The 15236-nt window shown below is 35.7% G+C and overlaps 2 protein-coding genes across 2 annotated transcripts in view; one reads left to right on the top strand and one right to left on the bottom strand.

The window, feature by feature from the left end:
- Window positions 1–4505, bottom strand: part of LOC141431996 (WW domain-binding protein 4) — a 7803-nt gene extending 3298 nt beyond the window's left edge. Inside the window, exons 1-6 of the mRNA XM_074093338.1 lie at window positions 4341–4505; window positions 4201–4273; window positions 3852–4043; window positions 1685–1835; window positions 918–1029; window positions 533–700 (exon numbers count right to left, since the gene is read on the bottom strand). Of these exons, the coding sequence (XP_073949439.1) occupies window positions 533–700; window positions 918–1029; window positions 1685–1835; window positions 3852–4043; window positions 4201–4273; window positions 4341–4342 (698 nt within the window). The 5' untranslated portion in view covers window positions 4343–4505. The remainder of the gene's footprint in view (window positions 1–532; window positions 701–917; window positions 1030–1684; window positions 1836–3851; window positions 4044–4200; window positions 4274–4340) is intronic.
- A 2211-nt stretch (window positions 4506–6716) lies between these two features.
- On the top strand, window positions 6717–14515 carry me31B (ATP-dependent RNA helicase me31b). The gene is made up of 8 exons (XM_074093337.1): window positions 6717–6827; window positions 7235–7458; window positions 7542–7623; window positions 7943–8149; window positions 8602–8773; window positions 10043–10193; window positions 10714–10909; window positions 10990–14515. The coding sequence occupies exons 2-8, from the start codon at window positions 7391–7393 to the stop codon at window positions 11446–11448; spliced, it is 1335 nt and encodes a 444-aa protein (XP_073949438.1). The 5' UTR covers window positions 6717–6827; window positions 7235–7390; the 3' UTR covers window positions 11449–14515.
- The last annotated feature ends 721 nt before the right edge of the window (window positions 14516–15236 follow it).

Genomic DNA, 15236 nt, shown 5'->3' with positions numbered 1-15236 from the left:
GACTGTGGCGGTCAAAGGGTTAAGATTGTTATCAAAACAGTTTTTTTATATTAGGTTGGTGTTATGATATAGTTTTGCATAATTTAAGTAAAAAAAACTTGGAAAAAAGTAAAGTTAAGCGTGAATTTCGTTCATTTACATTCGTTTTGGTTTTGTCAACTTTGTAGTTTTTAGTGAAAATCGAACTTAGTATCGATTTGTAACTATCTCTTGCTTTTTTCGTGTTGAGGTGAAAGTGAAGTTCAAATATCTGGAATTCAGTGAGCAGACCCAGCAGTCAGCACTGTCCTCAGCATTTAAAAATAATAATTAAAAAGTTACTTTGTCTCACGGAGTGAGTAAAATGCGATTTTGCTCACTGATTTTTAATAGCAAAACCTGCCTGTCTGAAGTGTTGAGGTGAAAACATAACTGTAACGCTGTAGAACACCTCAATAAATAAATAATTAAATAAATCTGTCTGTGCTCATTGTAATACCACCATAAACATTGCCCATGTGCCTGATGGTATTATAGTATAAAAAATATTAACTTAGTCTCCACAGTCTTCCAGGTGCCATAGGGCTTGGCGGCACGAGGCGCCGGCCCGAAGTGTACGCTAGTGTCGGGCGGCTTGTCCTGCTTCACGGCCAACTCTCGCATTTTTTCGCGAGCAATGTGCGCCTTCGCTTCTGCTATTGCTTCTTTTCTCTTCTGCTCCCTAAAAACATAAGTTATAGTTTATAGGGCGTCTTATGGCGTTTTTTTTGCGCAAGTTTCCCTGTTGAAAATATTATCAGAAGATTTGAAAGCTCATTGCATAGAGGAAATCTAGAAAATGCCCTTGACAAGAGCAGTGTGTTCTTATTTATTTTTAAACAAACAAACTCTGTAAACCTTGTATGTCAAACCAGTCTAGTTATAACTTTTACACATACTCCTGTTTTTTCTTAGCTTGCTGCTTTTTGTTTTTCACCTCCTCCTCTTTTAGTTTATTTTCTTCTTGTTGAGCAAGTGATAAATATTTCTCAGGGGGATCCCATGTAGTCTCTGGAATAAGTAAAATATTACCTTCAGTTTTAAATTGGGAGGTTATTTAGGGTTGAGTTTAAACCCTTAAAATCACCCATAATTGAAAAGTACTGATGAAGGGTTTATCAAATTGTATTATCTCTTACATAAAATGGTTTTGACTAAGTAAAATTCGGTATTTTTCAGGTCAGATGAATAAAGATGTGTTGCCAGCTGTTTGAGACAGGAGTATGTTTCTTCTTTTTTAACCCATCACGCGTCCTAGAGACTACAATAGTCCCTAACTTTTTTGTGCGGGAAATGTCCCGCACAAAAAAGACTACTTTTCTTTGTTAGAGACTACTTTAGTCTCTAGGACACACTCCCTACTGTAGTCTCTAGGACATTTCCCGCACAAAAAAGTTAGGAACTAACTAATGTAGTCTCTAGGACGCGTGACGGGTTAAATACTTATTTTGCTTCAGTATTTTAATTAACTGCCAAATCACTCCCTTCCATGCTCATGATATTTCTCCTCTCCTGTGATGTAAACTGATTGGTCTTTTTTTGGCTCTTTCTAATGACTATTCTGCAATAGGTACATTTTGAGATGGTAACCTTAACTATAAGCCGGGTTTAAATCCTTGTCTATAATTGTATGAAACTCTACCAATAAAACATGACAATTACCTACCATTGGTCTCTGTATTCCAGAAATAACAGCCATCATCAGATTTAACCTCATGCCACACTGGTGGTGCTCTGGACTGCGCTTCTCTAACTGCAGTGATGGAATCTGTGTCCTTCTCAGAAGTACTGCTTTCACCAAGCATGTTGTTGATACTCTGTGATTGTGATATTTTTGTTACTTAGAATTGGAAATATACATTACTAGCTTTTGCCCGCAACTCCGCCCGCGTGGTATTTGCTAATCGTGCACTGTTCCCTTGGGAACTGTGCATTTTTCTGGGATAAAAAGTAGCCTATGTCACTCTCAGGCCCATAAACTATCTCTATGCCAAAAATCACGTTGCCACACACAATGCCACCATATGGTGAGATTTTATGGTGCCTAGATACTAAAAACAATGTGCCTCATGGCTGGACTACCTGAGGCTGTAATTTATAATAATATATTGGAGAACTGACCTGCAGTGCACACATTCACTGCAAAAGCTTTGTATTTTAATCATGTGAGAGCATGTGCTTTCAACAGGAAATAGTTATAGTAGTAGATTTAATAAAGCTATAGTGGTGGTCATGTAATTAAGAACAATTTTAAGTTCCAGATTGAGCATTGAATCTATCAATTTTTGACATTTCGCAAGAGAGATAGAGTTCCATTCTTCTAAGAATACGTCATACAGTTCTCTTAAATTGCCACACTGTTGATTTGAAACCTTTTTCTTGACTTTTCTTTTCTTGCAAAGATGCTCTATTGTTTCTTCCTGTATGTTTTTGTATTGAAATTGATCCATGTTTTCAGCTATCAGCCTAACAGGTCCAACACCATGTCCAGAAAAACATCCCCAAATTTTCACATTTCCCCCGCCATGCTTTAGTCACTTTTGTGTACTTTGGGAATGCTTTATTTGGAGGCCATCTTACATATCGTTTGCCATCAGAACACACCTCTACCTCAGAACATCTCAGCCATCAGAACATACCTTTGTCTCGTCAGAAAAAAGAACGATTTTCCACTGTCTGACTGTCCAGTTTTCATATCTTTTTGCAAATGCAAGCCGGGCTTGCCTATGACACCGTTTCAACATAGGCACCTTCCTTGCTATCCTTCCGTGCAACTTTTCTTCTACCAAACGCCTTCGAATAGTGCATGCCGAGATTGCTGAAGGGTTGTTTTCGGCAAAATATTCTTTTCTCAACTCATTAGACCCTTTAAAAGGATTTAGTTTTGCCAAACAAACAGTATTTCAATCATCTCAACAAGATGACTTTCTTTGTCTAGGTACACGTGGAACATTTGAAGTAGTTTGATATGTGGCAAAATGCTTTATGGCGTGGAAAACCATAGTTTTTGAACATTGCAGATGATCAGCTATGTGTTTATACAACCAATTCTTGTCGCGAAGTTTTAGTATTACTTCTCTTGTAGATTATCACAACTTTTATTTTTCCCCATTGTTTTTATATGAAGCAATCGCCTTTAAGACTTACGGCACTAAATGGCGCCAAAATTATTCGAATAATAACCTAAAACCACAAAGCGGTGGCCGTTCTCTATTTAAATTTGAATAAAAAATAAACTATTCAGCATTCATAATTATATAACCAGCCAGTAAGTAGTAATACTAGGTTTAGAATTGTATAAAGTTTATCCATTTATTTTTTAGCCAATTATATGTATAAATGAATTTACTGCTAGTACGGAAAAGTTTTATGATACCAAGAGAAGTACAAAAATATACATGCAGTTAGTAACACTTGTCAGTTAGAAAAAATCTTCTCTATAAAAAATCGTTCTTAATTATATGACCACAACTGTATATGTTTCCTGCTATTATTATTATTGTTGGCCCTGTAGATAACATTGCCAGTTGGCCAGGTAAAGCATGACAGGGTAAAGGGTTTTCAATCTCTTGTCTGGTCAAATTTGACTTTGTCTGGCCTATCTATCTTATGTTGTTGCCTTCTTGCATTTATAATTTCACAAGTAAAAGAGAGTTGAAAGACAGAAATGACTTCAAAATATCCTTTTTATTCTAGTAAGTATTTAGCCTTGGCACCCAAAGATCAGAATTTTTAAGCAGCTAAGTCGAACTTGCAGATTTTTAAATGGCAATGTATCCCATTGCTATCTCAGGTCTCTGAATCATCCACTTGCCTGTGTTTTAGTATTGTACCTGTGAGGTGAGGTCAGCATTGTTCTGGACATCCTTCAAGTATGCTGCCATGGCTGCTGCCTCCATCTTTTTGAGGTCATCATCTATTTTCTCTTTCTGTTTGAACTCTTTTGTGCTCTTTTTCGTAATCGTTGAAATGTGTTTTTGAACATTTTCCTTGTGGCGTTTTCCACCCTCATGAAACGAAATAGACTGAAAAAGCAAACATTTCTTTTGAAAATAATGCATTAACGCTGAATGTAATGGATCTTATTCATATTGTGTGTGCGTGTTTGTGCGTTTGTTTGTATAATACAATTTAATGAAGTGGCCGAAGCCGAAGGCAAGTCTAAAAAAATACAATACGTACCACTTTATTATCAGCAAACCAACATTTACAGAATTCGCAGTATTTTCGAGCTTGTGATTTCCAGTACTCTGTCCTGTAATAAGAAAATTGGTTGGTAACGACAATACTGAGCAAAAAGAATAAACAATCACATGACTAACATTTTGATCAGGTTCTATCACGTTTGAGCTTGATTTATCTTTTTATCAATGAAACCTTTTCCGATTACAACAGAAAAAATTGTAAAATGATTGTATTGTATTGTAAATAACCAATAAATAACATGGTGGCATGACAGTTCGGTCGAGCTGGAGTTAGTTTAGTAGAGCATTTCTAAAAAAGTTTGTACATTTTGCGGAAAGCATAGGCTAATTTGAAATTAATAATTTTGTATATTATTTTAATTGCATATTATTACCTAGTTCTTAAAGATTCTAAATAATATATTTCTTAGAGATTGTAACTATAAAATAAGCTGTAAAGTTTAATCAACTGAGTCGAGGCAGTCGATAATTCCTATTTTGTGACTAAGATTCAATTAAGTATAATAAAAACCACACACATTATTTAGTTGCTTTTATTGAAGAAATCAGGTAGCACTTATAACATTGTTGATGTTTTAATGCTAATTCTTACTCTTTTAAGGTAATTACAAAAATAATGAAGATAATTACTCCTTTACGTTACCATTTGGTCAAACGTACCCTGAAAAGTTACAAAATAATGCACATTCCTTAAGTTCCATTAATATTATTTGGAAATTATCATTATGAAATTGGTAAATATTCCTCTGAAATATTTAAAATATATGATATTTTAACAAAATATAAACAAAAAATTTCAAAATCTTCGTATTTTTTTTACGGGACAGCAACAATAATAGGAACATTGGTAACAAATTAGGAACTCTAAGGCACAGTGTGCATTAGTCGATTTTAATATTATAATTATATTATAAATAAAACACAAAAATAGTTTTTCTTCATATTAAATAAAAAATAACTATTATGTAATTAAATCATATAATACAGGGTGAAATCAAAATGTTGATACAAATGTTGTGTTATATTATTTTTTCATACCTTCTTATTATAAAGAGATCGCAGAAAAAACATTTAAAAATATTAAGTTTTGACGTATGTATGTAAAGTCTTTAATATTGTACATAAAAACATGAAATTAACAGTTAACAAGAGAAATAGATGTACAATGATGATGATGATCTCTCATATTAAATAAACAAAAGACATTCTCAAATTTAATAGTCTACACACTGCCTTAGGGATCTTTTTTTGTTACTCCCATTTCCTAGCCATACGTTACCATTCAAAAGTAACAAAAAAGGAAGTAACGATATGGTACCCCGACACATTTAAAAATTCGTCAAAGCAAATATAACGTACAATTTGAGCAAAGAATTTAAGCATACAAATCTTGATAAAGTGTTAATAATATAATTCATGTCAAAGTAATAAAAAATCAAAACTTACCCAAGTTTTCCAGTAACAAAAGTGGACTTTTATTTCAGTTATGACCAACCACGCACTTGTTTCAACCAGCAGTTCGATTTTGAAATGTGTCGGTTACTGTTTAAAGATGGCAAAATTATGTTAGTGTTGCCAGCTTCCTATGAAGAATCTACAAAATTTTGTAGAAATACCTTTTAAGGACGAAAATGCGGTAAAAAAACTGGAATCAAAATGGGAACTTTGTAGGACAAACTTTAATTTTTAATTTTTAAATATATTTCTTAGACAATCATATGAAAAACATGTAGAAAATGATTGCTTGAGACTATAAGAAGGTAATAAAATAGACCACTGAATCGAGACCTTAAAACTGATTTAAAAAAACGATATTTAATGTTCGAAATTTTACAATGGGACATTTAACTTTTCATACAAATTGTACTGGACGATTATTTTAAAAAATTTGATTTTTAAATAATCAAATACATATGTATTTAAGACAGTTAATTGTTAGTTTAAGATAATGAAACGAATTTTATGTTTATTAGTTCAAATAAAATATGCAGTGGCCTCGTGATTTAAGAAAGCAATAAATCGGCAGAGGACTATGACAAACGACAAATGTAACAAACTTTTTTAGAAATGCTCAGTATTGGTTTAGTATCTCATAATAGTCTGTGAGCTGGAGCTCAAACGAATCGAGCTAATTGACTTTGACAGCAACACACGGCAGACGCTCGACGAACGGGGCTATTATAAGTAGTCTGTGGAACGGGGTGACACTTTCCTGGCCCGGATAATACCGACGTGGAAATACCGAACCTGTTTTTCGTGTATACGCCCATAGAAACCGACATGAGTTTCTATGGGCGTGTACGTACATGTCCGTATTTCGCTCACTGCGCAAATATATCGCCAGAAGCTCTTTTTCTTTTTATTTACGTGCGCGTTTTTTACAACCATACAAGCGCCGGGTGGCATGTTGTATCCATAAAATAAAGATAAATGCTGGCAACATTTCTGCTTTGCCTGGTAAATTGTTTATGGTTCATATTGTGAGAGTGAGTACGTCAAGTGCGTGAAGAAAGAAAAAAATAACTTGCTTGTCTTTGGTGATTTGTTACTGTGATGTCGTCGTCGAGTATCGAGTGTCGTCGTCTTTTGTAAAGTTTTATCAAGGTAATATTTGTTCTTTCGTACCTCAACAATAGCATTACTTTTAATTCTATGAAATAAAAGAGTCTTATCCGTACTTTTGCTTTGAAATCACTTCGCAATAAATTTAGTATGTCGATAGCACTTTGGCGGCCATATTAAATTTTGAGACTAAATTATAAGTTGGGCTATTGAATCTCTTTCAATCTGCTGCATCGTTAGTTACGTCCTTAGTAATATGTTTTGCACTTGTTCTACTTGTGTTCCACTATTGCTGTAATCTAATAGTTGTGAAGTATTTGTATTGATGTCTTGCGTCAATAACATTTAGATAATATTTATAGGTATCTTGATTGTTGACGCGTCTTGTTCGGGCTTAATCTAATTTGAAGTCCCGTTGTGTAGCTGATAATGGTTATTTCTTGTTGCAGATATTCCTGGACTTAACTTGGTGAACGTGATAAACTTCTCAAATAGCTTATGTATCTAAAAGTGACTTGTAATAAATTTTGTTTAGTGTCGGACTTAGACAAAAGTTGTGAATCGTTTCTAATTTTAATTGCCCCTAAGTGGGATCGTTTGGCAAAATGATGACCGAAAATAGAATTAGTTCAAGTAATCACGTCAGTAACAGTATGAGCAATCAGAATAAGGGGTTGGTACAGTTTCCTTTGTTGTGTCCGCTGAAAAGCAACCGACATTGTCTATGCCTGTATTTACCATTTCTTGAAATTACAGAGATGTCGATAAAACTGTCGACGACATCGGTTGGAAATCAAAATTAAAAATACCCCCAAAAGACAGAAGAATAAGAACCAGTGTAAGTAATTCACATACCCTCAATATCAAAAATATTTAGGTACATACATAGAGTATGTATTTTAATCTACCTATACCTAAGCTTAGTTCATACGAAAGAAAACTACTACTTATTGAAAAAAAGCTGACTAGTGCCTACTTTTGAGTAGCTTTGTATCCCTAAATCAATAATCTTTTAATAAGTGCTCTGATGTTCATTCTGCATATTGATTTGAGATACAGTACTGAATATTTAACCAATTTCTGGGCATAAATGAAATTTATTTATTTATAGTGCTTCTATTTTTATATGCAGGGGGTTAACCTTTGATTTGTTGTAGGATGTCACTGATACAAGAGGTAATGAGTTTGAAGAGTTCTGCTTGAAACGAGAGCTGCTGATGGGCATTTTTGAGAAAGGATGGGAAAAGCCATCACCCATTCAAGAGGCTTCTATTCCTATTGCACTAAGTGGTAAAGATGTGCTTGCTCGAGCAAAAAATGGAACTGGCAAAACTGGGGCTTATTGTATTCCAGTCTTAGAACAGGTAATTATGTGTGGTAACTGTAAAATTTATTCTCTGGTCTAATTATCATAACTTAACATTTTGTTTACTTTTCTAGTTGCATCTTGCCAGCTAGATTTCTCTTATTTAGTTAGATTATTATTAGCTGTTCTTAATAGACAGAAAATGACCGCTTGATAATGTGTCCTCTGTCTCAACAATTTGTTTTAGTTTATAAATTTGAAGCTTATAGCAAACAATCTTTTTTTATCTTCATTAAAATGAAAAGAAGTAGCAATTAATCTATCAAGGAATCATGACAATAGTGTTTCAAATACCTACTCTTTTTTAAAACTTTCAAAAAAATGATGAGACCATTGGATTCCCCTTCACTTAGTATAAGTGAGAAAAAACAGTTCTGACTACTAACTTTTTTAATTATGTACATTATATATAATTTTTTAAAACATACTTAGAAGTTATAATTTTTTTAGGTTGATCCAAAAAAAGATGCTATTCAAGCTTTAATTGTGGTACCAACTAGGGAGCTAGCGCTTCAGACATCACAAATTTGCATTGAGCTGGCAAAGCACACAGACATACGCGTAATGGTTACCACAGGAGGCACCAACCTCAGAGATGACATTATGCGTATTTATCAAAATGGTAAGGATTTGATACAGTTTTTCAGTTAAGGTTTCAGTTATACTATGATTTTAGACTTGAGATGTACAAGGAAAATGAACTGCGCCTTGTAAAGCCTGACCAGAAATGGAATTTCATTAGAACTAATTTCTTACACTGGCAATAATTTTAATGATTGTCAGAATGAGGGCTATCGCAAATGAATTCGCCGCAAGAGGCGCTAGTGTAGCGTGAGGTCTCCGAAATGTCAAATCTCATAGTTTTTGGGTGAGCTACGCGGGTTTATTTATAATAAGATTTTTTTTGTGAATATTTTGCATAACCTGAAATTAATTATGGCAATTATGCGTTACGGGGCAATGAATGTCTGTTTTGAGACAGTTTTGTCTTTCGGAAACTTGTCCTCCCTTTTTTTCCGAACAAAACGGAACTACGCAACACTGTGGTTGCTGGATATTTTTATGGTACGGTGTTAAGGTGTTTTAAATACGATTTTAATGTAAACTTTGTTTTAACGCCCATAATAACAGACTTTGAAAGCCACACATAAAAACCTCACGCAACAGTGCGCCATCTAGTGAGACAAAAAACGATAGCCCTCATTGAATGAAACTATTTCACTACAAAACCTTTCCAAATGAACATCAGAGCTAACAGGTAAACATTGTAGACAAGTCAAGATGTCATTGTTCTGACTACTGAACTATTGCCATATAAATAAGAACAATAGCGCCCTCTTGACAACAGTCATTTAGATTTTTGGTTTACCTTTATTTAGTTTTATCCTGTTACAACACTAGTATAATAACTCTGTAGAAAATCAAACAAAAACAATGATAATAGGTACTATTTGTGGAGTAAGCTATCAAGGTCAGATAAATAGATAAACAGTTACTTGCAGATACTATAACTATACTATATCTTTCTTTAAAATTTACTCTTTCATTACACTTAGCTGTTTCACCATCCATTGATTAATTTTCTTTGATGGATAAATGTGATGCCGTCTCCGTCTATTGAAACAAAACAAACAGTGATGGCACCACATTTATCCATCAGATAAATTTAATCAATGGATGGTGAAACAGCGGGTAAGTGTTTATGTGTATTTCCATTTTAGTGGTATCTTTCTTTGCCTTTGATGACAAAAACTGATTATAAAAAAAAATGATGATACCATTGGATTCCCCTTCACTTTCTATAAGTGAGAAAGAACAGTTCTGAAATTGCAGCTTTTATTTTTTCTAATTCAATGTATTGGTTTAGTATTAATTTTCTCTATTTTTTCAGTTCAAGTGATAATTGCCACTCCCGGCCGGATGATTGATCTCATGGACAAGCAGGTAGCCAAGATGGACCAGTGCCGAATGCTGGTATTAGATGAAGCAGATAAACTTCTTTCTCAAGACTTCAAGGGCATGCTGGATATGGTTATTTGTCGGTAAGAATAAGTTTTATCTCAACATAATTAAAAACCAATTTTCAAGGTGCAAAATTCGCGATATCTCAAAAAAATAAATACATAAGAAATGATGTCTGTGACACACTATACATTGTCAGGGTTAATCTAGTTACATGAATTGGTTACTGATAGTCTTGTGTTCATTTCTATGTAGATGTTTGAGCAATAAGAATCTAATTATCTATCTAAATATTACTCCCAAAAGAGCTTTTACTATGGATACCTGGCACCATAAATTATAGACATAATGTAGCAAAATACCTTTGAACATTCAAGACAAGAAAAAAACTTGTATTATTCAAATATAATATTGATCAAACCTGGGATCTCAAGTTTCCCTGACGGGGATTATCTTTAACCACTGGGCTGGCTATCTGGTTGTCTTTAAATAAAATCTACTTCATGAAAAATTTGCTTTTGTTAATAAGAATCTAATTAGTTCTCATTTGTTTTTTTCCCTCATGTACTATGTGAGAAAAATCTCTGTTTTTTTCTTCAGATTACCCAAAGAACGCCAAATCTTGCTGTTCTCTGCCACTTTCCCGTTAAGTGTAAAGCAGTTTATGGAGAAGCACTTAAGAGAACCCTATGAAATTAACCTAATGGAAGAACTCACACTAAAGGGAGTCACACAATATTACGCATTTGTACAAGAGAGGCAGAAGGTGCATTGTTTAAATACCTTATTTTCAAAGGTGAGTGTTAGTGAAATTTTAACATTTCAATCGTTTTTTTAGGGTATGAAATTAAAATAATTAGTCACTTTTTGTTTCAGTTACAAATAAACCAGTCTATAATTTTCTGCAATTCCACTCAAAGGGTCGAGTTGCTAGCAAAGAAGATAACGGAACTGGGGTATTGCTGCTATTACATTCACGCGCGCATGGCGCAGGCGCACCGCAACCGCGTGTTTCATGACTTCCGCGCGGGGCTGTGCCGCAACCTGGTATGCTCGGACCTGTTCACGCGCGGTATCGACGTGCAAGCCGTCAACGTGGTCATCAACTTCGACTTCCCGCGTATGGCCGAGACCTACTTGCACCGCATCGGTCGCTCGGGCCGCTTCGGCCACCTGGGTATCGCCATCAACCTGATCACGTACGAGGACCGCTTCGCTCTGCACCGCATCGAGCAGGAGCTCGGCACGGAGATCAAGCCCATCCCCAAGGTCATCGACCCCGCCTTGTACGTGGCCCGCATCGGCGGCGACGACGACGACGCCGCCGACAAGTAACGCGCCCGCCGCCGCTGCCGCGTCGCGCCCCTCGCGCCCCCAGCGCCTCCAGCGCCTCGTGCGCGACTTTCTTTAAACTGAACTCGCTGACTGACTGGTGAATGGAATTAGTATAAAAACATAAAAACAAAAAACTTATTTGTAAAAAGTGTAATGAATTTATTGTAACAAAATGTGCGTGTAAATAGTTTATCGTGAAATAAGACTTTAAACCTGAAGAGGGTTACTTTTTTAAAGTGTATATAAAACAAACATCGGGACTTGCGAAAGGCATCTTGCGCTCTTTGTCCATATTGGATACTGTGCGTGAATTCCTATATTGTTAAAACGTAAAATATTTATCTGAAACTGTGAGAGTCTACCTAGATTTGTCAGTGATCTTAACATAAATTGTGGTAGACTTTTGACAGATATTCGTGAGACGCCTACCCATATTTTATTAATTAAATAGAGCTAGCACCAGTATTTTTTTCTTAAACAAATACTTGAAAATGTCTGAATTCTGTAATATGGGTAGGTTTGAAGACTAGCTCTTATGATCTGTGGAAATATTGATGTGATAAGATTTGTAAGTAAAACCAGTGTCAAACAGACATTGTTTTTGACCGCTTAAGACAATGTCTAATTACAACAAGCCGTATTTGTTCAGATTTATTAATGTCATTTTCTATTTTGTTTTGTTTAAAGCGGTTTAAGTCACAGTTACAATTTCGTCACAGAGGTTTGGTAGGTATAGAAGAGAACAGAAAAATCTAATATATTTTGCTGTTTTTTCTTGTTTCCAAATTGAAATTCCGAATATCTAGAGTTTTGCAGTAAACGGTACCTAAATGCAACACAAGTGGCCTACCTTATCTGTAGTTTTTTTTTATTAATCGAAACTGTGACTTCAACGAGGCTGGGGAATGAACTATGCTGTCGCGGCTTGCAGTCATGGTACATTGCTTGGTCTAGGGGAATTTTAATTTCGAGGGCGTTGTTTTTGGATTCTTAAAGTAACGTGTATTTTTGCTCTCTGGGGATGAGGGGATGTCAAGTGAAGAGTTGAATAATTTGGTCTGCATTTTCAGTCTTACTTTGTATAAAATTGGAAAAGCATCGTGTTCAGTATTAATTGAAATAATTTATTTCCTGTAGCTTGGCACTGACTTTCAACGATTTGTGCCCAAGAACAGTTGACCAATTGGCTAGTACCTGATCTAATTGTCAATATTGTTGCAGAATTCTGCATATAAATTTAGTATATTTGGTGTTCACGTAAGTAATTTGAAACTGTCACTGCGATTCTTGATGTCTAGTGCGGTTATCACGCTGCCACCGCAATCCGCTGTGGGTGTGCGATAGTACAGTTTATCGTTTTGATTGTTGAATCTTGACTCGTATGCAAAAACCGCATGATATAAACACTGACTCCGAATTTTCCTGCGGGAGTGCGGCACGCAATTCGGCTGCGAATTTCCACCACAGCGGCGTGCGGCGGCTTAATGATAACCACCTATCACTTATTTTGTTGAGAAGCAGCAATTCTAAGTGTTTTATAAACTTCAGGATTACTTAAACATGAACAAGTCTGAATTGTGTACTGTTATCTAAATGCGGTCAAGTAAATTTCTTGTGTACTCCTAATTCAATGCAGTAACATTTATACTTATTTATTTAACTCATGATTTGTCAGAATAAGTATCGATCGATATTAGAAAACAGGCAGCGATTATTTAATCTCTACTTTTTGTTAAACGCCTGTAATACTGGAGCTATAATTAAAACTGTAAACGTAACAAGAAATGGTTCTCTCCGGGTGGATCTGGGCAGTCTAGTGTTGGCTCCGTAATTTTCTATCTGTGATAATTTTCATGCTGGTTTTGTGAAAGGTCTGGCTGAGTTCGTCTCTGCGAAGTTGGCATATCAAGTTCTGCATATCGAAAATAGGTTTGCATGCAAAGCAGTTGGTTTTTGATCCTGGATAGTTTTTTATAATCTAGTCCAGCTATGGAAACTTGTTAGAATATGGTATTCCAGTAAAGCTACATTTTTATTATTTGTCAAAAATACAAGCAGCTGAGAATAGTTTGATTTATGTGCCGGCAAGATAAGATGAATACAATACAACAGAAAATAAATTTATTTTTATTAATGTGTTGCATGCTGGCGAGGTTAATGAATGCAATGTAATACAAAATACGCTCAAAAAGCAACGACGACATGGATGGTGAATTGCACAGCATAAATCTTCCATTGTATATTCTCTAAAAAGTATAAGGAATCGCTGAACTGGGCAGGCCTGTGGCCTGCAGTAGGACGTAGAGTACGTATGGATAAGATATTTTTATTTTATTAGTCTTAAAAATCGACACCAGAGGCCGTATTTCCTAACGTTTCTGACGATCACGATCGCAATCAAATGACAGATTTCGCATACAAAAACTGTCACTTGATTGCGATCGCGAGCATCAGAAATGTTAGGCAATACGGCCTCAGGTTTTCCAATAAAGCTTCATAAAGCTAACCTGAAGCACTAGTGCTAATTGCAATTAATAAGCTCCAATCAAATAACATCCATTGACAAATGTGATTTGTTTATGTTATGATTTACTAGGAACTATTTTAAAAGATCGAAACAATACCTGCAACTTTATTTTTATATGCTGGATTATAGTTACCAACTTCAGAGACGTTGACTTCTTGGTTTGATTTGGTCTTCCCATTTGCTAGTAATAATCTGTCGTGAAAGAGATGTATGTTTGTTGGTTGTTTCGGGCAGTCACCGACCACAGTAATCATGTAGATACGCACGTAATTCTTGCGCTGAATAAAGTTTTTTACTCTTGTTTAGCTTGACCCAGTAACGATTTGACAATTGACCGGCATATCATAAAGATTTTTATAAAAAATAAATTATTTTAACTTTAAAATCATGCCTTTATTAGTAATATATTGCAGAATGCATTATTGCAAGGTTGTCTTTCCAGTGGCAGTGTCATCACAAATTTCTGTGATTTTGTTTTTGATATTAAAAAAATCTATATTATTGTTGAAAATTGGCCAAAATAAACTCTTCACGCCAAACTGTTTTTTTTTTGATCTTGACAAAAAGTGGTGAAAACGATCGTGATTCCAAGTGTTTAGATCTAGTTTAGATAATAAGACCGCCGCCGTATTGCCCAACGTTTCTGACGCTCGCGATCGCAATCAAATGACAGTTTTTGTATGGGAAATCTGTCATTTGATTGCGATCGCGAGCGTCAGAAACGTTAGACATTAGACACTACGGCCTGGTTGGTTACACCATAGTAAAAGAGGACAAATAAGTCCACTCCGACCCTTTAGGAGACTTAAGGGCCTGGACACATGTCGCCGGTACGGTGCCGTCTACGGTGTCACGGCGCGGCGCCGTCAAACGGCGTCGTGCCGAAACACGGTGCCGCGTACGGTGCCGTACACGGCGCCGCGAACGGCGTCGTACCACGGCGCGGTGCCGTGTACGACGCCGTGCACGGTGCATCGCTTGGTAGTTTAACTAGTTTACGTTTTGCTGCTGAACGCATAACACGCAAGTACAACCATCGGTTCAAATATACAAAACAATTGTCGTTTTAAATATATACAAGTATACAGTTTTTGCCTTGACATGGACCAAGAAAAACGTATTCTCCTGCTCCTACTGCTAAGACGACGAATGAAGAAAAAACAGAAACGAACATATTGGGTGAATCCATACATGTCTTTAATGAACCATGATGGAGAGATTTTTATGCACTATTTACTTGCGTGTTATGCGTTCAGCAGCA

The sequence above is a fragment of the Choristoneura fumiferana genome, chromosome 10 (assembly GCF_025370935.1).
Source record: "Choristoneura fumiferana chromosome 10, NRCan_CFum_1, whole genome shotgun sequence".
NCBI lineage: Eukaryota > Metazoa > Arthropoda > Insecta > Lepidoptera > Tortricidae > Choristoneura > Choristoneura fumiferana.
This window is presented reverse-complemented; position numbering and strand designations above follow the sequence as displayed.